This window comes from Anopheles arabiensis, chromosome 3 (assembly GCF_016920715.1).
Source record: "Anopheles arabiensis isolate DONGOLA chromosome 3, AaraD3, whole genome shotgun sequence".
Classification (NCBI taxonomy): domain Eukaryota; kingdom Metazoa; phylum Arthropoda; class Insecta; order Diptera; family Culicidae; genus Anopheles; species Anopheles arabiensis.
Genome location: NC_053518.1, coordinates 9139263 through 9160131, shown reverse-complemented (window position 1 = coordinate 9160131; position 20869 = coordinate 9139263). Strand labels below are relative to the sequence as shown.

General features: G+C 45.2%; 4 protein-coding genes and 1 long non-coding RNA gene across 6 annotated transcripts; 4 read left to right on the top strand and 1 right to left on the bottom strand.

The window, feature by feature from the left end:
* Positions 1-257: 257 nt before the first annotated feature.
* Positions 258-1429, top strand: LOC120901382 (replication protein A 32 kDa subunit). Its single transcript, XM_040309286.1, has 4 exons — positions 258-360; positions 447-668; positions 753-1179; positions 1254-1429. The coding sequence occupies exons 1-4, from the start codon at positions 348-350 to the stop codon at positions 1333-1335; spliced, it is 744 nt and encodes a 247-aa protein (XP_040165220.1). The 5' UTR covers positions 258-347; the 3' UTR covers positions 1336-1429.
* A 3112-nt stretch (positions 1430-4541) lies between these two features.
* LOC120901673 (GATOR complex protein Wdr59) lies at positions 4542-9475 on the bottom strand. Of its 2 annotated transcripts, XM_040309809.1 has the most exons (5): positions 7433-9475; positions 7064-7362; positions 6857-6989; positions 6111-6140; positions 4542-5257 (listed from the first exon to the last, which is right to left on the bottom strand). In XM_040309809.1, the coding sequence occupies exons 1-5, from the start codon at positions 9338-9340 to the stop codon at positions 4673-4675; spliced, it is 2955 nt and encodes a 984-aa protein (XP_040165743.1). In that variant the 5' UTR covers positions 9341-9475; the 3' UTR covers positions 4542-4672. The 2 variants fall into 2 exon arrangements, with proteins under 2 accessions (XP_040165743.1, XP_040165744.1); XM_040309810.1 differs by lacking the exon at positions 6111-6140.
* A 249-nt stretch (positions 9476-9724) lies between these two features.
* On the top strand, positions 9725-11957 carry LOC120903552 (guanine nucleotide-binding protein-like 1). The gene is made up of 4 exons (XM_040313044.1): positions 9725-9924; positions 10023-10375; positions 10440-10586; positions 10675-11957. The coding sequence occupies exons 1-4, from the start codon at positions 9846-9848 to the stop codon at positions 11857-11859; spliced, it is 1764 nt and encodes a 587-aa protein (XP_040168978.1). The 5' UTR covers positions 9725-9845; the 3' UTR covers positions 11860-11957.
* A 721-nt stretch (positions 11958-12678) lies between these two features.
* Positions 12679-15208, top strand: LOC120900243 (40S ribosomal protein S5). The gene is made up of 5 exons (XM_040306996.1): positions 12679-12800; positions 13490-13688; positions 13805-14143; positions 14453-14551; positions 14754-15208. Exons 2-5 carry the CDS (start codon positions 13494-13496, stop codon positions 14820-14822), a joined length of 702 nt encoding a protein of 233 aa, XP_040162930.1. The 5' UTR covers positions 12679-12800; positions 13490-13493; the 3' UTR covers positions 14823-15208.
* Positions 15209-15428: 220 nt separating this feature from the next.
* Positions 15429-20761, top strand: LOC120900244. The gene is made up of 14 exons (XR_005739175.1): positions 15429-15745; positions 16014-16077; positions 16289-16657; positions 16947-17053; positions 17277-17404; positions 17622-17750; positions 18043-18106; positions 18393-18517; positions 18727-18761; positions 18999-19141; positions 19443-19505; positions 19794-19886; positions 20146-20208; positions 20439-20761. It is a non-coding gene; the product is annotated as an uncharacterized LOC120900244 (long non-coding RNA).
* Positions 20762-20869: the final 108 nt, after the last annotated feature.

The following is a 20869-nucleotide window of genomic DNA, read 5'->3' as shown; positions in this document are numbered from 1 at the left end:
CTGATCATGTGGTCGACAAGACATACGATGTGAAAAGGATTATAACGGCTCATCTAAACGGTTCCAGTTTTCATATATTTTAAGCAAATTTTATAATTTTTGAACTTTTATTAAATTTGTTAAAAAAACGAAATTTCCCTTTTTCTTAAAACGTTAAAAAACGAAATTTTTGAACGTGACAATTTGCCTTTCCTTTCTTGTGTGCCAAACTGTCATCACCTTCTTGACAGCTCATTGCACGCTGTCAACGCGCACCGCTCGAACCAACCCGTTTACTCACCGACCTTGTGTTTGGGCGCCAATTCGTGTAAATCCGTGTTGTGTTGTTGTTATCTCTCCTCGCAAAAATGAACGATAGCTGTAAGCCAAATTAACTGTGAATTGTAAAAAAAATACGTTAGTTAATTGTGTTTATTTACCTCTTCCCCGTTTGCTTCCTTTTCCAGTTGGTGCCGGTGGATTTAACGCGACCGCGGGCGGCGGCGGTGCGGGAAACGAGAACAAAGCGGAAGGCGTCCTGCCGCTCGTCATCGAGCAGGTGCTGGAATCATCGGACGGAGGCATTTCGCTGTTCGGGCACCAATATGCCATGATTACGCTGGTTGCAATCATCCGCAATGTCGATTACTCCTCCACCAAAGTCACCTACCAGCTGGAAGATCACACAGGTATGTACGGTGCTGCCGGCAGCCAGGTGGGGAACACCGACACACAAAGGGACGTTCACGCATGGTTTCCACTTTCCAATGCAGGCCGAATTGATGCACATCTGTGGATAGAGGACGACGGTGTCACCAGCACGCCGAGCATCGTGCCCCAGTCGTACGCTCGCGTGGTTGGATCAGTGCGCAATCAGGGTGGCTCGAAATCGATCATGATCTTCAAGATCGACCAGATCAACTCCCCGAACGAGGTGACCACCCATCTGCTGGAGGTGCTGCATGCCCGGTACAAGGGCGAGGAGAACAGCAAGCGCAAGGTGGAGGGTGGGTTCGACACGAACGCCAATGCGACCTCGAACGGTGGGTTCATGGAATCGGACTCGGTCGGTGCGTCGCTGGGCCTGAACGGGAAGCAGCTGGCTGTGTACAAAGCGATCAAAAGCCACGTATCTGACATCGGGATCAGCCGCAAGGAGCTGCAGGCCAAATTTTCTCACATCAGTCCCTCGGAGATGCAGTAAGTGTTATGAGTGTAGGATGTAGAGCTCCTGCGGTGATTGGAGTTTAACGTTTCGTCTCTTTTTTTTACAGGAGTATCATTGATCATATGGGACAGGAAGGCATGATATACACCACGGTCGATACGGATCATTTCTTTTGTGTGGACGCATAAGAAGCATTTCTTTTGTTGGAGTTTTTTTACGCTCTTCTCTCTCTCTCTCTCATTCCCATCAATAAATAATCACGATATTACTATTTACCACAAAGTTGAATGAAGTATTGTTCTGTGACCGCGCGGCTACACGAGGTGAAATATACAGCGAAATGAACTACAGTCTTTCCCCGAGTTACGCGACACTCGAGTTACGCGAATTTTTATTTTTGACAGTTCAGATGTCAAATCAGTACAATTTTCTCCATCAATTGTCAAATGAAAAATAATTACCGATAATTAACCAAATTTTCTACACCAATTGCATCAAATAAGTATTAAATTACATAAATGAACTAAATTCAATAAAAAATTATGATAAATAAAGTATATTTTTGCTGTAACATGTGATATTCGACTTACGCGAAAATCCGAGTTACGCGAATGTCTCCGGAACGCATTATTCGCGTAACTCGGGGAAAGACTGTATTTGACAGGCGAAATATCTGACCGTAGCAATAGACGATGCGCAATCTCAGATTGCGCATATATCTATCTGTCAAACGGGTCGGTTTGATATATTTATCTGTCAAAAAATATATATATATCTCGGACATATAATCTTGAAAATTTATGCGCAATCTTGGCGCAATCTGAAAATGTATGGAAATGACGTTTATAGCTCAGGGTTGGCTACGCGAAATGACTTATGTTTTGATAAAACGAATATATGCGCAATCTGAGATTGCGCATCGTGTATTAATACGGTGACGGATAAAGCATCACAGCAACCAGCTGATGTGCAATGTAAACAAATAACGTGCACAAAATCGTAATTAAATCCATTAAATAACTTCAATATCGAGTACTTCGTCAATTTTCAGTCAACAGTTCATAATTTCTTCTAATTAGGGAATGTTCTACTTATGAATATATTATTTTTAATAGAATTTCGAAAGCGGATGTTGTGTCTCCCCCAACCCTTTAGCTGTACCTGTCAGATATTTCACCTGTCAAATAGTTCATTTCGCTGTATATTTCACCTCATGTAGCCGCGCGGTGATGTGTGTTGTGAATCGGTTATCGGATGAATGAAGCATCTTACCGTATTAATACACGATGCGCAATCTCAGATTGCGCATATATTCGTTTTATCAAAACATATGTCATTTCGCGTAGCCAACCCTGAGCTATAAACGTCATTTCCATACATTTTCAGATTGCGCCAAGATTGCGCATAAATTTTCAAGATTATATGTCCGAGATATATAAATTTTTTTTGACAGATAAATATATCAAACCGACCCGTTTGACAGATAAATATATGCGCAATCTGAGATTGCGCATCGTCTATTGCTACGGTTATAATAGTACCTGATCTATCAAATCACGGTAGTATAATTTCAATCGACTCTTTTTAAATATTTGCTGATAGGACAGTCTAAATTTACTTTTCTAAAGCAAAACTAACCCAATACCAAGCGAAAGTTCACACAAGAAATTGGAACCTAAATCAAATTCCCTTTTTCCCGTAGCACACGACCCCTGCAATTTAATGGGGAAGTTCCCTTTTTCGAGCTGTCAGTGACGATGGACGAAAGCGCCGCACACTATCAGCCGGTCCAGCAGCAATCACAACAAACGCTACCTGATTATCATTTTTCGTTTATTTTGAATTGTTTGCGCTGTTCTCCATTCCGCTCCCAGAAGAAGTCCAATCTTTTCCAACCCAACTAGAACAAACATGTAGTGATAATAGACGCAACGGCAGGGCAAACTTAGTTCCGAACGTACTTCTCACGGGCACCAAAACGACCAGCCGCACGATGGTGCTCGCCGCATTGGGCGACTTCATCTACCACTGCTACATGCTGCTGTACTACATCATTCGTGTTAGCACCTTCGTGGGCTATTTACTGTACGATACGCTCAGCAAAATAGGATGGGCCGTGCTGTGGTGTGTGCAGAACGTGTCCGTATTTGCCAGGATCGTGTACGAAGACAACCATCACCACATCCAGGACGTGCGGACCATCATCGGGGGAACGTCCGATTTCTTCATCAGCAATCTGGTGAAGGTTTGCAGTGCAGTGTGGACTGTCTGTTGCGTGTTTCGAGAAGCGTTGATAAGATGCTGGACGTTGCTGTGGCAAACGGTATGGTGCATCAAACGCAGCCTCGTGCTGATCGGTGAAGCCGTCTGGTTGCTGTTTACCGCTCCGTACCAACTGCTGGTTCTGCTCGATGAGTTGCTGTGCTACGGGACGCAGCAAACTCTTCAGCTAGCACGAAATACGGCCACGTTTTGTGCCAACGGGGTGGTCGATATAGTTCACTACACTATCCACGATGTACCGCTGGAATCGGCCCTGGGATTAATGCTTCTCGGACTTATCTACCTCAATCCCGGACCGGCAAAGTGTGTACTGCAGTTTCTTCTGAAAGCTGCCCGCTACGCATACCGTGTTGGACGTGCAAAGGCACAGCGTGCTCTGGCCACGCTCAATGACAAATTGTCCCGAATCGCTCTAGCGGCGTACATAAGGATTTTGATACCACTTGGAGAGCTCTTGAGGCGCTATCTACACGGGACCTTGCACCTGTTGCGCTACGACAGGATACGTAGTCTGATTCAGTCGATACCGCTGAACCGAAACATGCTCGAGCTTAGCACTCCCCAAGAAAACCAACACACGGAGCGTAATAATCGTCAGGAACCACCAGCAGCACTGCCACCACCACCACCACCACCACCACCAAGACGTCGTTCAACGCCCCAGCGTGCGAAGATTGGCTCGTGCATCATCTGCGAAGACGACGATCGGACCATCGTGTTTGTGCCTTGCGGACATCTTTGCGTGTGCAAAACGTGTGCGCGCAACATAGCCTACTACAATCCAGTGTGCCCGGTGTGCCGGACGCACATCGAGAAGCAGTTGAAGGTGTATCTTTAGGGATGAGGGGGGGAATAGGGATGATAGATTTACATAGGAGGCTCAACATAGGAATTAAGAGTAGGCGACGAAGAGTATGAGCAGGCTCAAGAGATGATTGGATGTGAAAAAGATTACGAAAGACATTAAGATATGGAATAAAAGGTCAGAGAGTGTAACTATAGCCAGTACGAACTCAAATAAATATAAGGATTTATAGAAAGCCATACAAAGCATTCATCATTGCAGTTTTTTTCAGTCAAAATCGTCTCAATCGCAAGAAAAAATGGGAGATTCATGTTTCATGGTTTTATAAATTTTTATAACAATTTTCTCTATACAACCAACAACAGTTCATGTACCTCTGTCCCTCTCTTTCTCTACATTTCGGTAACAAATTCGGCAAACCTCCCTATCCCTAACCACTACAAATTACAAAGCTTGGAGCTTTTGCTCAAACACGGACAACCGCATCCCGTGGCGCACACGTCGTGCCGCTCGAACCATATGCGCATATGCTCGGTGTGTCCGCCGTGCCCACAGTGCAGGCAGGCGTTGGCCGCACCGCGTACCGGCAGCCGGCACAAGCTACAGTACAGCACCGGCTTCTTGCAGGTCGCACAGGCGGGCGCCCCGACCCGGCAGCAGTTCAGGCACTCCGTCACGAACTCGACGCACCGGGGCGTGTCGACGTAGCTGGACAGATACTTCAGCACCTTGGCCCGCTGCACCAGCAAACCCCACCGGTACAGCATTTCCGCGTAGCTGCGCTTAAAGTTGTCGTACAGGTAGCGATTGCTGTCGCCCAGCAGGCTGCGATTGATGTCTCCAACGAAGCCGATGGACGTCCCGCCGCCGCCGCCGCCGCCACCGCCAGGGCCGAGCCGTATATCGTCCAGCGAGTCGGACCAGGAGTTGCTGCGCAGATGCTTGAGCTGCTGAGCCAACAGCCAGCCCTGGTGGGAGGAAGGATCCACTGGCAGGATCGTATGGTACGGTGATCCACTAGGCTGCTTGGCCAGCAACGAAAGAGAGGGAATTAAAAAATGGAGGGAAAAACACATATTATTAAACAATTCCGGGAAAAGCGAACACACACAGGCGATGACAACCAAGGTCATAGAGAGACAACGGAGGGGGGAAAAGCATTTCCAGCACACACAGAAACACATTTACACGGAAGGACACGACGAAGCGAAGCTTTCCTTCGAAACCGTTCGTACACCTAAAGCTTAGGGAAAGGCGGTATCCAGCACATTCACAGAGGGGGGATGATTGTTCCTAAAGTCCGGGTTGGAATGTACAATTTTTGAATGTGGTTAGCGGCATTCCGATGAGGCAATGATCACCAGGGGACAAGCACAAACACTCTGCACTGCAGCGCACACCTTCGGCCCTGGAGGGAGAGGGTGGGATTCAGGCACTAAAGGCACATTGTGGCGCGACGGATGGCGAAAGAACACGTTAAACTTTAACACAAAGCACAACGAAGCAACGGAAAACAGCTACAAAGGACAACGAAGCGTGAGACAGGAGCACCCGACCAAGGGCACCAGCACAAGTACCATCCATCATCCCGAAACGAAATCGTAGCATGCTTTGCGCTTCCACCTGTTGGTGGGATGTGTCGCACAGAAACGAGAGGACGAACACAGCGAGAGGACTTTCTGCCGAGGAGGGAAGCGTTTTTCTGAAAGAGCTAGGGGCATTAGCAGCAATAATTTCATCATATTTTTGTTTTAGTACAGACGAGCAGCAGCGGGCATAGCGTAAAATTTGGTTTGCTTTTTTGTTTTGTTGCAGTTTTGGATAACAATCACACATTGGCCGGAGGAGTATTGGTATTATATACACCTGATTTACCTTAATTTTTCGATGACCGCTAAGTAAGTGCTATAATGAAGGGTTGAAGGAAAGAAACGGAATTAAAAAGCTAACGGAAAAAGAAAACAAACTACCGCGTACGTGTAGGATTGTCGGCGTTTGGAGGGGGGAGGGGAGGATTACACAGGGAATCATCCTACTACCACAAACCCTTGGGTTATTTATACTAGGGAAAGGATAATTCGAGAGGACTTTTCTTGGTAAACAAGGGACAAGAAATGAATGAAGGATTAAATGAGGAAGGATGTTCATTTGATGCTACGTTCCGTTCAAATGAATTCATTAGTTAAAATAATATTTAAATGGTAAAACTATAGAATGGTTCATTTTATACATCTGTCCTATCGAACGGGAATGTTTAAAAGTTAGTCAAACATTGCATGAAATCTTAATTTTGTCTTTTAGGAAGAACCATGGAACGTATGCAAATTATGAAATAAACAAGGAAGACGATGATTCATGCCGGCAGTTCCCCGGTTGGAAAGGAAGTACTATGCCGAAATGGACCATGTATTAGAGGGATGAGCGTTATCAAACCAACTATTCAAGGCACCCGAGAATTCATGCGCCTATTCTAATTGAAGGGGCTTTGAAAGAGTTACTTAAAGAAGGTTCAATCGGAACCGTTTCACTAAAATGCACCGCGTTTATGGTTGCATTTGCTTTCGAGCACGATAGACGCGATTGATGACGTTTGAAATAGATCAGTAAATTGATTAACTTACACTTTGGTTAATAGATTTACTGCTCGAGCTGGAGCTCATGGAGAGCTCGAGCGCCGAGGGACAGTGTCGCCCGAACGCACAGCACAGCATGGCGGCCGTCTGCACGTCGTGGATGCGTGCAAAGTGATGAATCCTAAAATAAGGAGAACAGTCCCATTATAACGTCCCCTAAAATGATGCACACTAGAAGAATCAATTACTACTCACAGCGACTCGAGCAGACTCTTGGCGAACGGATTCTGGGCGCACAGCATATCGTCGTCCGATTCGAAATCCGTGCTCGGCTGGGCGATCATCTCCGCCAGCGACCAGCACTGTACCAGATCGGGCCGGCCGTACCTTTCTGCCGCCGCCCGATTGTGGCGACACATTTCGGCCACGTTCGTCGTGCTGATGATGTAGTTCTCTGCCAGCTCGCGGCTAACGTACAGTATCTTCGACACGTCGTACACGTGCACGGGCGATACGTTGATCTTGACCGACGATCCTCGATGGCGTGATGATTTCTTGTGGTGTGGAGGGGAAGAGAGTTTTAATTGCAACAAACCCGCTATTTAAGACAATTTGTACACTTACTCTGTCCGGTAGGTAAAACGAGGACGTGCTAGGATCGCGATGGGCGTACAGAATCGGCTGCGAACCCATCACGTTCCCGAGATAGCCACCGCTCAATGCGGACAGAGCCCTTGGGGTGGTGTTTTGCTGCTTCAAGCTAATGCGCTTGGTGTTGAGCGGCCGCGAGAACGTTACGAGTATGCCCACCTGGCTGAACCGCACCCCTGAAGTTTTGGGAAAGGGCACGCAGGCATCGTGCAGGGCGCTGCTGAGCGCACCCTCCAGCCGCGGCGACTGCAGCCGCAGATGCCGGTCCCCATTGCTGGTGGAGGACTTTTTCAGCTGGTCCACCAGCGCCCGCAAACACTGCTCGAGGCACGTGCGGCCCTTCTTCACCCGCTGGCTAGCGGTCATGCGCAACACCTTCATCAGCGTCAGCGAAAGCGAATCGTCCAGCGACGTGCCCTGGCAGTAGTGAAACTCCGGCACGGTGCCATTGTTCGGGTAGAGCGCGGGGAAGTTGACCTGCAGCATGATCACGTACCCGTTGACGGAGATTCGGACCGTGGCGGTGCGCTTGATCGGATCCAGCACCTCAATGTCGATGTGCGGAATGTTGGGATTCAGCAGCGAAAACTCGTGCTGCAGCGATACCGACGGTTGCTTCTCGCGCATCGGGCTCTTCGGGCAGACGGTCGCAGTGAATTTTCCACCCCCGACAGCGCCACCCGGCACCACGCTGCTGCTGCCGCCGCCGCCGCCACCATTCGTTTCCTCGATCATAAACCCATCGTCATCGTCGGGCGGGAAGCGCTCGCACAGCTTGCGCACCTCCTCGTCGATGCGCCAGATCCGGATCGTCTGGTCGCGCGACCACGTGATCAGCTCGGGATCGTGTATGTCCTTCCGGCCCCAGGCAAAGTCCAGCACCACGTCCGTGTGCCCGACCAACGCGCAAATGGGCGCGTCCTGCTTGGAGTTGTTCCACATCAGGAGACTGTTCTCGCCGCGACCCTGCTGCGGCACGCTGGTCGTAACCAGCCCGTCCGCGAACGGGGTGTACCGGGCCCGCCACACTGGACAGGACGTCGTGATGATTTTCTCCGCCCGCCGCGGGTTGTTGATGTCGAAGTACTTCACCGTACCGTCCTGGCTAGCGGTGGACAGGCTCGTCTCGTGATCGTGGCTCCAGTTGATACCGTGGATGCGCGACAGGTGCGCGGTAATGTACTGTATCGGACACGAACCTTTGCGCTGGTCCCAGATGCGCAGGTCGCCATCGTGCGCCGTGGCGACCAGGTTCCCCGAGACCCGATTAAAGCCCACCTGACTGGCACCGGACATACAGACGGCACTCAGCGACAGTACCGGCTTCCGGGGATCGCGCAGATCCCACAGATGCGTGAACGTGTCGATCGAGCAACTGGCGAGAAGGTGCGGCACCTTCGAGTGCCAGTCGATGTCCGTTATCATTCGGGTGTGCGCTCGAAGCGAGTGCTGCAGGGTCGGCTCACCGGACCGCCACGTGACGACCTCGATCTGCTGGCAGGTGGCGATCGCGCAGTACTCCTGGCTGTGCTGGCAGATGGCCCATTCGGCCGCGGTCACCTCGTACTTGGAGTGGCGCTGAAATTTGCGCAGCCCGCAATCGACCGCCGGATGGTGATGGTCGTCCATCCGCGGGTTGCTCGCGTCCGTCGATTCGTAGTCGCGCAGTGACTGCAGGGCGAGCAGCCGCCGGCCGGCCAACAGTATCCACGAGCCGGTCCAGTCGACGGACATGACGTTGGCTTGCAGGTCGCGGTACTCCCGCACCCAGGAACTTTTGCGCTGCAGGCATAGTGGCTCGCTGCCGACCGCTCCCGCACCGCCGACGCCGATCAAGCCGCCCAAACTGCCGCCCACTCTCGACTCGGTGTATGAGGACATTCTTTTTACGCGTTTTTCAGGGTTGCGATGTTTCGCTTTAATCCATCGTCGCAGGTAGTGTGTAGAATTGGTTTCGGAAATAATGCGCAGCAATTTTGGAGTCCGCGCTGGGTTGTTGTTTATGTTTTTGTCTGTCCGTCTTTTGACAGCTAAAGCGGACATTTTATTTGACAGCAGAGCAGTGTGGTGTAACGGTTGATTTTAAATTCTTCACATAAAAATACATTGAATCCTATATTTTCTATGAGGAAAAACCTTTCAAAAAATAAATTTAATCATTTTACTGAACACCACAGCTGTTTGGTTTGGTTTCAGGACTTACTTCCCTTTTTTGTTTGCGTTGACCAATGTGGTGTAAGCACGTTGTAAACAAACATGTTTTGACAGGTTCCAAATTTTCCAAAGCCAAAGCAGTAAACGCCGTACAGCAAACACCGGATGCGCAAATACAAGGAAAAGTAAAAGCTATTAAAGAAATTCGATTCTCTTCCCATTCTGGTGCATCATGCCGCAAGGAAGGCGTAAGGTAGCTTTCAGTGGAAAACAGAAAAAGCAACAGCTGCTAGCGAAAAAACAGGCGAAAAGTAAGTTTGTTCCGGATGCTATCCTTTCGAGGAAGTTTCTAGAATTGTTTCGGCAAGACGTGCCAATAGTGATTCCTTCTTAATCTTCCACAACACAGGTAGCACATCGCACAACTTAATACGAAACCTGAAGGATGAGGAGTCGAGCGACATCAGCGAGGACAGCGATATGCCGAGAACGTTCGGGCAGAACATTGAAAAGATCAACCTGCAACCGTTAAAGGATCCGCGCAGCAAAACGAACCGATACGTGCTGCAGTTCCACCGCGAAACGGCGAAGGAACTGCGGGAGATGAAGGAGGAAGCCCGGAAGGGGCTGGTGTATCGCAGCGAGCAGGAGATGGAGCTGGGGGACAACTACTTCCAGCAGTACGATTTCCCCACGCGGCCCAAGTGGACGTACGAGATGTCGAAGGAGCAGCTGGATGGCAACGAGAATCGGTACTTCTTTGTACGTTTGGCGTTTGTGAGTGGCTGGTTCGTGGTTATTCATCGTTTTCCCTTCCCTTTTGCAGAAGTACGTTACAAAGCTGGAGAAGGATCATTACGACGATATGAAATCGCTGAGCTTCTGTGAGTTGAATTTAGAAACCTGGAGACAGTTGTGGCGTGTGCTAGAGTTGTCGGACATAGTTTTAATCATTGTGGATGCTCGTTTCCCTGTACGTGTGATGTTTTTACTGCTCCCGTACTTTTTCATCACGAATGAAAGGCTCTTTAAGTAATGATTGTTTTTCTCTACCCTTACAGACACTCATGTTTCCACCTGCGCTTTACAAGTACGTAACGGAGGAGCTCGGCAAGGGAATGATGCTAGTCATCAACAAGATCGACCTGGTGGAAGCGGAAGCGGTACTGGCCTGGAAACGATACTTCGAGCAGAAGTATCCGCAAATCCATGTGGTGCTGTTCACGTCCTACCCTTCGTACAATCTGCGCGGTAAGCAGGAAAGCAAGTACGGCCTGAAAATTCGCCGCCGCCGTGGCCGCATGCGCATGGCGGCGGAAGGAGCGCAGCAGATCTACGACATCTGCCACAAGTACGTCGGCGATGAGGTGGATCTGGGCTCGTGGGAGCAAAAGATTCTCGAAGAACGCAACGCACCGATGGAGGTGGACGGGGACGAGGACGAGAAACTCGTTTCGGAGCGAACGCACGAGGAGGAGAAAGATTTCGCGTTCGAAGAGCACGTCAAGTTTAAGAACGGCGTGCTTACGATCGGATGCGTCGGCTACCCGAACGTTGGCAAATCGTCCCTGCTGAATGCCGTCATGGGCCGGAAGGTGGTCAGCGTGAGTCGTACGCCGGGCCACACGAAACACTTCCAGACGATCTTCCTCACCAACACGGTACGGTTGTGCGACTGTCCTGGGTTGGTGTTTCCCTCCTCGACACCACGCCGGCTGCAGGTGCTGATGGGAAGCTATCCGATCGCGCAGCTGCGCGAACCGTACGCCTCGATCCGGTTTCTGGCCGAGCGGCTCGATCTGGTGCGGCTGCTGTCCCTGAAGCATCCGGAAAGCGACAACGATGAATGGTCCGCGATCGATATTTGTGACGCTTGGGCGATCAAGCGAGGCTTTCTGACGGCCAAAGCTGCCCGGCCGGACACGTACCGAGCGGCCAACAGTATTCTGCGCATGGCGCTGGACGGCAAAATCACTCTCTCGCTGAAACCGATCGGGTTTCACCTGGAGAAGGAGAAGCTGGCCACCGATCCGGGGCTGGCACGGGTGAAGGAAATCCAAGCGATCGTCGAGAACGATGGTAACGACGATGAGGACGATTGCTTTTCGGACACGGATACGGAAGACATGGCTGGAGCGAGCAATGACGGCGATAATGAGGAGGATGAAGATCCTAACAGTACAATGTCTCCGCCGGCAGGCTCTAGCAGTGTAAATCCGTTCGATCTGCTCGGTAGTCCCGAGTAGGAAGGAGTGTGGTGGAATTTCGATTGCAAGTTATGTAAATTATGGTCTGAATCATATTTGTCTCGCTTTTAATAAATGTGTTAAAGTTACTCCGCTTACCTCCTGTTATCAGATGTTTGTTTAGGAGTTTTTACAGTACTGTCCAAAATGTATGGTGGTGGATTATAGATACAGGACGATGCTCTTGTGCGCAGTGCGCACATGTACCGGCAGAAGAAATGTGATCCGCAATAAATAATAATTGAATTAATTTGAATAAAGTAAAAGTGAATAGAGTAACGAAAACAGCTTATATTGAAGGCATATTGCGTAACATGAAGCAGGAATGTATATTAAAACTCAAATAAATTACCGAAACATGATCCGCGGATGATAATGTAAAACGGACACGTGATGCTGGACAAAACATGAGAACATTACTGATTTGCAAAGCAGGAACAAAAAAGGGGAATAAAATGCAAACCCAGATTTGGAAAGGGAATTGGAACTTGGTCGGAAACGGAACTAACTCCAAAAGAAGCAAAACATATTCAATAACTAGCCGGCGTAAAATATCTGTTGAAACATTAGTTACCGGTTTATTCAAAATCTCAGTAGACAGTCGACATAGATTTTTCTTCTTCGGATCCGAAATATCGTCAATATAAAGGCATTTGCAATGATTTTCAACTTATTATTGAAAAATTAATCTCTAATATTAAATTATGATTTTAGCAAACTCCAGTTAATAACAAACAAATAAAAGAATGATTATTTTTTTCAAAAATTGCACCGAATCGACCACTGTGGCGACATTCGGGCGAACGTCATGTCGACCTGCGGGATGTCTTCCTGCCAGCTGTCAGACGGAGCTGCTACCAACATGAAAGTGCTGCTCGGCCCACAGCAAACTGACAAACTCTCTTTCCGGCTAACGCCACTGTAAAACAGACGTGTTGAAAGTAAATAAGATGAAACTTTTTCTATTTTCTCCGGTAAAACGGCACGAATTCGTGACACGGTGCCCCTTTTCCGAACGCGTGAACATTGGCCGTGCAGGGCGTTGTGAAAGTTGCGTGCCGATCGGGCTATTTGATGGTAAAATTTCGTGATAATGTTGTGCCACCGAGAGTGCCGACCGTGAGCTAAGCCACTCCACTCCTGGGCTCGTTGAAGTTGGTTGGGTGTGTAGTGAGAGGAAGGGGGTTGGTGATGGTGGTAGGCAGAGATGTGCTGAGAGGGTAGGTGAAGGCTGTCAGTACGACAGCTCGTTCATTTCCTCCTGGACCATCCTAGCGCACGTGTCGGTGTTCTCTCGAAACCGGCCTTCTAGTTTTGCAGAAGTCTCTTGATGTGTTTTAATATTCATAAGAGATTGTTAAACTTTAAAACGGTCATCAAGTGAGAAGAACAAGTTCACATTACCCCCCTGCACAGTTGAATGTTCGATCGCGTTTGCTGCCACCGTTTTGTGAACGAATTGGTGCCGCGCCGCTTTTTCACACGCGCAACCGCGTGGTTTGTGTGAAAGCAACCGGAAGGCCCATTTTTTTGTTGGGTTATCTTCTGCAACTAACGCAAGCTTGTGTGTGTGTGTACGCGCGCGGTGGCTTTCTTTTCTGGTTGTGTTTCGTGAATTTTGATCCGATAGCACCATGGCTGACGAAGCATTTGAAAACTTCGATGAGGAGGCGGCGGCACCGCAGGAGATGGACGATGCCGTCCAGGATGATCAGGCAGCGCAGGTCTACGAAGAGGCACCCGTAGTCCAGACTGCCGAGCTTCCCGAGATCAAGCTGTTCGGCCGATGGAGCAGTGATGATATCGATATTTCCGACATTTCCGTTTCGGTGAGTGTGGCGGCGTCGTGTAACCACGTGTTTCACATGCCTCCCATGTCGGGGAAAGCATTTCAAGAGTATCTGTAAAATTAAAACTAATGTTTTTTTCGCTTTTCTTTCCTCAGGATTATATCGCCGTGAAGGAGAAGCACGCCAAATACCTTCCCCACTCGGCCGGTCGCTATGCTGCCAAGCGTTTCCGCAAGGCCCAGTGCCCGATCGTCGAGCGTCTCACCAACTCGCTGATGATGAAGGGCCGCAACAACGGCAAGAAGCTGAAGGCGGTGCGCATCGTGCGCCACGCGTTCGAGATCATGCATCTGCTGACCGGCGAGAACCCGCTGCAGATTGTGGTCCACGCCATCATCAACTCGGGTCCGCGTGAAGACTCCACCCGTATCGGCCGTGCCGGTACCGTCCGTCGTCAGGCCGTCGATGTGTCTCCTCTGCGTCGTGTGAATCAGGTAGGTTGTGTGCGCGCCACAGTTTTAGCGCAGCAAACAAAATGATCGACCGATGCTAAGGCATATTGGGTAGACTCGATTTCCCCCACGTCTTCTTTCAATTCCAATAGCGTCGGAAAGTGTGCCCTCTTTCGCAGGCGGCATGGTCCGCTCGGTTCAGAATTCGTTGAGCTGGCGCGTTGCAAAACGACATCGGCTCAAGGTGTGCCGAGTGATCTGTTACATATTGTCCACGTGTATTAGATTGTTTATTTCGTTCCCATTTCGCTTCACGATTGTTAATGTGTGTCCTCTTTCTCGTTTCCACAGGCTATCTGGCTGCTGTGCACCGGTGCTCGTGAGGCTGCATTCCGTAACATCAAGACGGTTGCCGAATGTTTGGCCGATGAGCTGATCAACGCCGCGAAGGTATGTATTGACCGTAAAATTTCATGCGTCCTCGAAACTCGTTATTAATATTGCTCAATTGTTACGAATTCCTTATTTTCCCCCTTTTGCGTCGTTACTGATCCGTCTTGTAAAATGGGCTTTGTTGCCGCCATTTTCTATTCCCTTGTGCCAACTCCATGCTTGCTTTGATATCACGCTTTGACGACACGCACACCTCCAGGGTTCGTCGAACTCGTACGCCATCAAGAAGAAGGATGAGCTGGAGCGTGTGGCCAAGTCTAACCGATAAGCTGCCCCATGTCACGTCTCGTCACTTTTTGTTAAGAGAAGAGGGAAAACCGTTGCTTGTCGGTGGTGGTCCCTTTTTTTGGAAGGGCGTGTGTGTGTGGATGGTTTTCGTTCTTTTTATCTCCCCGTTAATGTGATCTACGGCGAAAAAGAACGATAGTCTCTCTCCCTGAAACAAACCAACCAGACCGCGGGGGGAAGAAACATGAAGAAGAAGGGTTATGAAAACATCCTGAAACCCGTTCTCATTACCATCTTTGAAGAGAAATGGGATTTTTTTCTGGAAAAGTGTATTACGCTGTGTGTTTGTGCTTACTCCAACACACATCTATCACCTTTGCAGAAAAGAAGGTGTCAATAAAAATGAAACAGGAAATCCAAAATCTAGCAGGCTTTGTTTTTTATTGTTGCTTTTATTGCTGTGTACCTTGTAACGATGACGGATCTCGGTGGCGCAATTTCGGGAAAGGGGAACTTTCTTTTGTCTCCATTTAGGTCTTGTCGGCGTGTTATTCTGTTGCGAAAAATATCCAACCTCTGGAAACTGCTTATTGTGGACCAGGACTTCTTAGCTTTGCTAAGGTGAGTGTTGTATTTATTTACAATTTTATGAACATTCTCGTATCGTCTTCACGCCCAGCAAAGTTTATTATGCTTTTTCCACCTTCAATTCGACTGGGCAAATGATGTTGCTGGGCCAAAGCATATTCGTTCAAAGGTATCTTGGAGACTTGACTTAATTCAAGACTCTACATCGCAAGTTGTTACGACATTTAAAGATGAATCTGATCATTAAATTGAAGTAAAATGTATGCAAAACATTTTTAACAATTTACTTTTCTCTTTTATTCTATAGATAACCATTTGGATAGCACGGAGCCACGGAATCGGTGAACTGGAATGTCTCTTATGCTTTGATAATAGGTAAGAAATTGCTCATGCATTCCGTGTATAATCCCCCCCGTCCGTCCTTCGACGTCACATATATAACCATTTGAAGTGAAACTAAATCTTCTTTCACCTCGAAAGGAAAAATGTGACCATAGCAATAGTTGGCGCTTTGCAGGGTATGGATGTGTATCTTCTTTACCCCCCATTAAGTCCAATGACAAAATTTCGATCGACTGCTCCATTATCATTCTGCTGCTATTCTTCCAAATACTCATATTATTGTTTGTTCTTTCTTTTGCAGATCAAAAGCCAACACAGTCCATCTACTACAAGAGTATTGGAATTCGTTGATGATTTATGTGAAGGTGAGCAATTTTATGAACTTTGACTCTGTCTTAAACTGTCTAAACCAATATTTAAATGATGTTATCATTTTATCAGTTATCCCTGGCTTAAACATAATGCTGATACCTTTTTGAATCTGAAAACTTATTAGATCAGTTTTTTTATAATCGTGTTGCGTTACCTCGGAGCAGTGTTTCAATATATTTTCTTGTTTTCTTTATATTTTTACAGAAATTAACCGGAATACATATGTTATTGCAAAAATATGCAAAGGTAAGCTTCTTTCTTATATTTATTTCTATTAGTCTTTATTCTCCTTTTATCTTTATTATGATGAGACCTTAACATAATTGATGTACCGCTCCAGGCTGAATCAATTTGATTGATATCAATGTTATACTGAAAATTAATTGTATGGCAAATCTCTCCATCCATTCGCTGTTGAAAATGTGTCTAATAGATGTTTTGGTTCTGTTTATTTCCAGTTCGATATCGTTCGCATCTCGCATTAGCTGCTGTATTTGGGGATAAACTGAACAACGCCTTAGAATATTTGGCGTGGTTGGCCAGTATTCGCGATTTGATGGTGGTACAGTAAATGTAAGTTTCATTTTCGCAAAGCTCTATCACTTTTAGTACACATTGTCCAAATCTCCAGTCAGTCATTTAGGCCACAATACTTGGCTAAATGATCTCCATTATTGGACTACATAAAATGGTATGGAGATCAAAAAGGTTTCTTCTTTTGTCACTTTCCTTACTGGTGACAAAAGATTATTTCGAAGTACCGACAAAATGCATTAGTCTACAAAATCGCACTATAATTGCGATTATTACGATAATGAGAAGGAACTGTTTTTAATATAAGACTTCGTATCTCCGCTTTTAGATTGGACGACCTAACGCAGAGCAATGCTAAGAAGAACTACGAAACCCATTTTTTTGGGGATTGAAATTCAATTCTCATGAAAAAGTGTGCACTCAGGCAACCTACTGGTAAGTTTAATTTGGATAAATTTCGTTTCAGACTAATTTTGACCCTATCACAAGCAACTCTTTACATGATGAACGTAAAACTGAATGAAACCACAATGTTTAAAATAATAATAATATTTTATTTCGATTGGTCTTACTGAATTATGTTCTGTTCATATCAACTTTACTGGAATTGCAGGTGCAGTTTATTTAATGAATGTATTTTTATTTTTATTTGCCACAGGTTTATCAAAGCATGTTCGAAGGACCGAATCCAAATGACGGTTGAAACGCGATGATTACACATTTTCTATTGCTGCTGTTTATCATTTAAACCGACCCCTTCGTGCATGTTGCTGGCTGAACAATAATGTAAGTTTAAATGCTATTTCTGAATAAACAGACACATCTATATAGCAGAAGCTATACTTCCGGGATGAATTGAAGAACTCAATGAAACCACGATGTTTAAAATAATATTATTTTAGTTCGATTGGTCTTACTGAATTATGTTCTATTCATTTCAATTTGATTGAAAGTGAAGCGTTTAGTTTAATCTATTTATATTTTTTATTTGTTTTTATGGCAGGTTTATCAAACCCCATGGTTCAACATCGAACACGGTTCATTCAAAAGACGGTGGAAACACAATGCGTGACACCTTGCTTAGACGCCGTGTATGGTCTAAGTTGGTATGCTGATTGCAGGAAAATGCGCTGTAAGTTAAAAAGCTAACTCTGAATATAAACAGACACACATTTATGTATGCACTTGCACTGTCCATAATCTAATCCAGAAAAGGCAACCTTCTTCATGCTTTATTTTGTTTCGCATGTGGACTAGAGTGAAACACATTATTCTATCCTAATTTATGGGGCTAATGTTTAAATGTTCTTTAAATTGCGGAAAATAATGGGACAGTTATTTTAATTTAAATTTCAAATACGATTGATGTTTGTTATTGGTGCTGTTTGTCTACAATTCTTTTTCTTTGTTTATTTTTTTGTCAGATTACGTACATTACAAAGAATGGTCCGAATGTCTGCAGGTCGCCAAGATGCAATACCATGGAAGGTAAGCATATTGTTAATTACTCTTATCTTAGTCAACTCGTGTTTCCGTCTTCTGTACCCTCGGTATTGTCTCCCTCCATCACGGGATATACCGTTTTATATTTTCGAAGACAATATTAAATTTTGTTACTTCATCCACAGCTACAGTTGCTCTCTGGAGTGTGTACTGATACGCTGTCAGATAAAGGCAAACAAATTTAAACTAGCGCGTTAAATTAAATAACGATAACGATCCAGTTCATCTTAAACGTGTGTCTAATTCATTTTTGTTGTGTAATTACTTACAGTTGTAAAACAACATCACATTTCATACGATACTGGCAACAATTGGTGTGAAATACCGAACTAAAGTGGAATTTTGGTATGCGTTTTGTTGAAGGTGATGCAGTGAAGATGCCATCCAATACACAAGGTACGTTAGAACAAAAAAATACTTAAATTTGTAAAATCCGTGTTGAGATGATGGTTTTAATATACGCATTTTTGTCTTAAAAATCATGCAGACAAAACAAGTTATTCGGACTTGCCCTATCTGATCATTTTGTTCAGACCAAATATAGAAATCGAAGTAAAATTATCTGTAAATACTAATAAAATCTTTGTCTTGTTCTACGTCCACAGACGCATGGTATTCGGGAGTACTGCATAATTCCAAGGTAAGATCAAATGTAACAAAACTAGCGATCAAATGTATAATTAGCGAAATCGTTTTGAAATGATGGTTTAATATACGCTTTTTTGCCTTAAACATTCGTGCAGACCAAAACAAGTTATTCGGACTTGCCCTATCTGATCAATAACAATTGAAAATATATATCATTGAACCTTCAGAGAGCCTTCTACAGTGATACTTACATTTTCTTATATTTTATGTGGATTCTCATTCATTACAGAGTTTATATCAGTGATACTTACCTGTTATTCATCAGTTCAACGACGCTGCTAAACGACCAAAGTTCTTCATAATCGCACGAAAGCACTAGACGCAGTTAGGGTGGTACATCTGGGAGTGTGCGGGTTACTTGGAAGATTTGATGTAAGTTGAAAAACAAACTTTACTACCTCTGATCTAAAGAAACATCTGTTCTGTACGACTCTTGTACAGTCCATTCTCTAATAAATGAAAGGCAAACTTAGTTCTTTCGTTTTTCGCAAATGGACTAGAGTAAAAGACATTATTCTATCCTAATTTAGAGGTTTCTTGTTTCATGCCTTTTAAATTGTGGAAAATAATGTGACATTTCCTCTGCATTGATTAATAGCACTGAGTTACTATATATTTGTTTCATAAATATTCTAATAGTTCTTTTCCGCGTTATTTTTTATCTATGTTTCAGATTGGTTTAAATAAATCACTGCATGATTCTCTGTCTTCCGATATTGTACAAGTGAAATGTCAAGTAAGTTTCGTTTTCATTCGAATCTAATTAACCTCCACCCTATAACCCCCCTATCTTACGTCCTGAGACGACTAGAGCCGTACGGTTGTATCATCTGGTCGTATGGTCTCAAAGAGGGACAATAGTAATTACCTTTTGGTCCAATATTCTGGCAATGGAAGATGAAAATGCCACGGCCTTTTCTGTGTATCAAAACACATCTCTATCTCTTTGCCGAAACAGATGAAAAATAGTAAATATCATTAAATCTAACCTTCTTTATATTCTTTTCATTCGTCGCTTTACTAGATGTTGGGATGAAGGTACCATAACTGCAACGGAAGTTGCGATCGTGATTGATCGTGTATCGGTTATTGGAAATCATCTGCTTCATTTTTAAAGGTAAGATTCATATTACTGTATTCAACTTAATTCATCACCAGCCAATCTCATATCTGCAATAAAGCGCGCTTAACTTGGTAGATTTTATATGATGATCAATAACTTATCCTTACCTACATTGTCTGAGTGAATCAGTGACAGAGGATCTTTGAACTGAAAATGTCTAGCGCGCTTAGAAACATATTTGCTAACTGGGGTTTGATGATTAGTGTCCAACGAAAATATTAAACGATTTTTTCTTTTCGTTTTCCACTTCTAGGGTCAAACGCGCAGGGTTCCGAAAGGCAAAAGGGGAGCATCTAACAACAAGTGTTTGTGAAAGGTAAGTCAAAGGAGAGCACATCTAAGAGAGTGTGGAACACTAAATGAGTTTTGTTTTATTGATGATAAAAAAGGAACTGGTTTCGCAAAATAATGTAATGAGATACAAATATCATTGATTTAAGCTTCCTTGGCTGTCTGAAAACGTTAACTCCACTATTCCACTATTCTTTATATTTGCTATTAGTGTTCAGGTGTTTTAATTTGCCATATCGTTTTATATCTTTTCAGATATTAATGTGCCGTGATAATGTGGTAATAGTGACAGTTCGAAGACAGTTTCTAAATGTGAAGGTACTATCAGGTAAGTATGTAATGTGTTGTTCTTTGTTCTCTTTGCTCAACTCATCTGATTCAGTTATCGCACATTCTGCTGAACTCTCTGTGGCGTGTGAAGTGAGAATGTTTCACCGGCAATACGTTACAGGGAGATCAGCAAGCATGCACACAGTATCAGATCTGTTGACCAACATGGTCTTAAATATGTATGATGAAAAAAGTCAATAAAACTATTTTACCTCAAAGAAATCACTAAATCATGCTTGTGTGAATCGATAAGTCGTCCGAAATGTGTGTTTTTTCTTCATTCGTTTCTTCTCCTTGATTTAACCAATTCCGAAATTCTTGTAACTACAAATTCTACTACACTATATTAATCTACT

Excerpts from the sequence above, each read along its gene's own strand:
- LOC120901382 (XM_040309286.1), top strand. Across the intron at positions 669-752 it reads CCAGCTGGAAGATCACACAG|GCCGAATTGATGCACATCTG; the intron begins GTATGTACGGTG and ends TTTCCAATGCAG. Across the intron at positions 1,180-1,253 it reads ATCAGTCCCTCGGAGATGCA|GAGTATCATTGATCATATGG; the intron begins GTAAGTGTTATG and ends TTTTTTTTACAG.
- LOC120901673 (XM_040309809.1), bottom strand. The coding sequence starts at position 9,340 with ATGTCCTCATACACCGAGTCGAGAGTGGGCGGCAGTTTGGGCGGCTTG. Across the intron at positions 7,363-7,432 it reads CGTTTTACCTACCGGACAGA|AAATCATCACGCCATCGAGG; the intron begins GTAAGTGTACAA and ends CCACACCACAAG. Across the intron at positions 5,258-6,110 it reads GCGGTCATCGAAAAATTAAG|CCTAGTGGATCACCGTACCA; the intron begins GTAAATCAGGTG and ends CTGGCCAAGCAG.
- LOC120903552 (XM_040313044.1), top strand. The coding sequence starts at position 9,846 with ATGCCGCAAGGAAGGCGTAAGGTAGCTTTCAGTGGAAAACAGAAAAAG. Across the intron at positions 10,376-10,439 it reads ACGAGAATCGGTACTTCTTT|AAGTACGTTACAAAGCTGGA; the intron begins GTACGTTTGGCG and ends TCCCTTTTGCAG. Across the intron at positions 10,587-10,674 it reads TTGTGGATGCTCGTTTCCCT|ACACTCATGTTTCCACCTGC; the intron begins GTACGTGTGATG and ends CTACCCTTACAG.
- LOC120900243 (XM_040306996.1), top strand. The coding sequence starts at position 13,494 with ATGGCTGACGAAGCATTTGAAAACTTCGATGAGGAGGCGGCGGCACCG. Across the intron at positions 13,689-13,804 it reads TTTCCGACATTTCCGTTTCG|GATTATATCGCCGTGAAGGA; the intron begins GTGAGTGTGGCG and ends TTCTTTCCTCAG. Across the intron at positions 14,144-14,452 it reads CTCTGCGTCGTGTGAATCAG|GCTATCTGGCTGCTGTGCAC; the intron begins GTAGGTTGTGTG and ends TCGTTTCCACAG.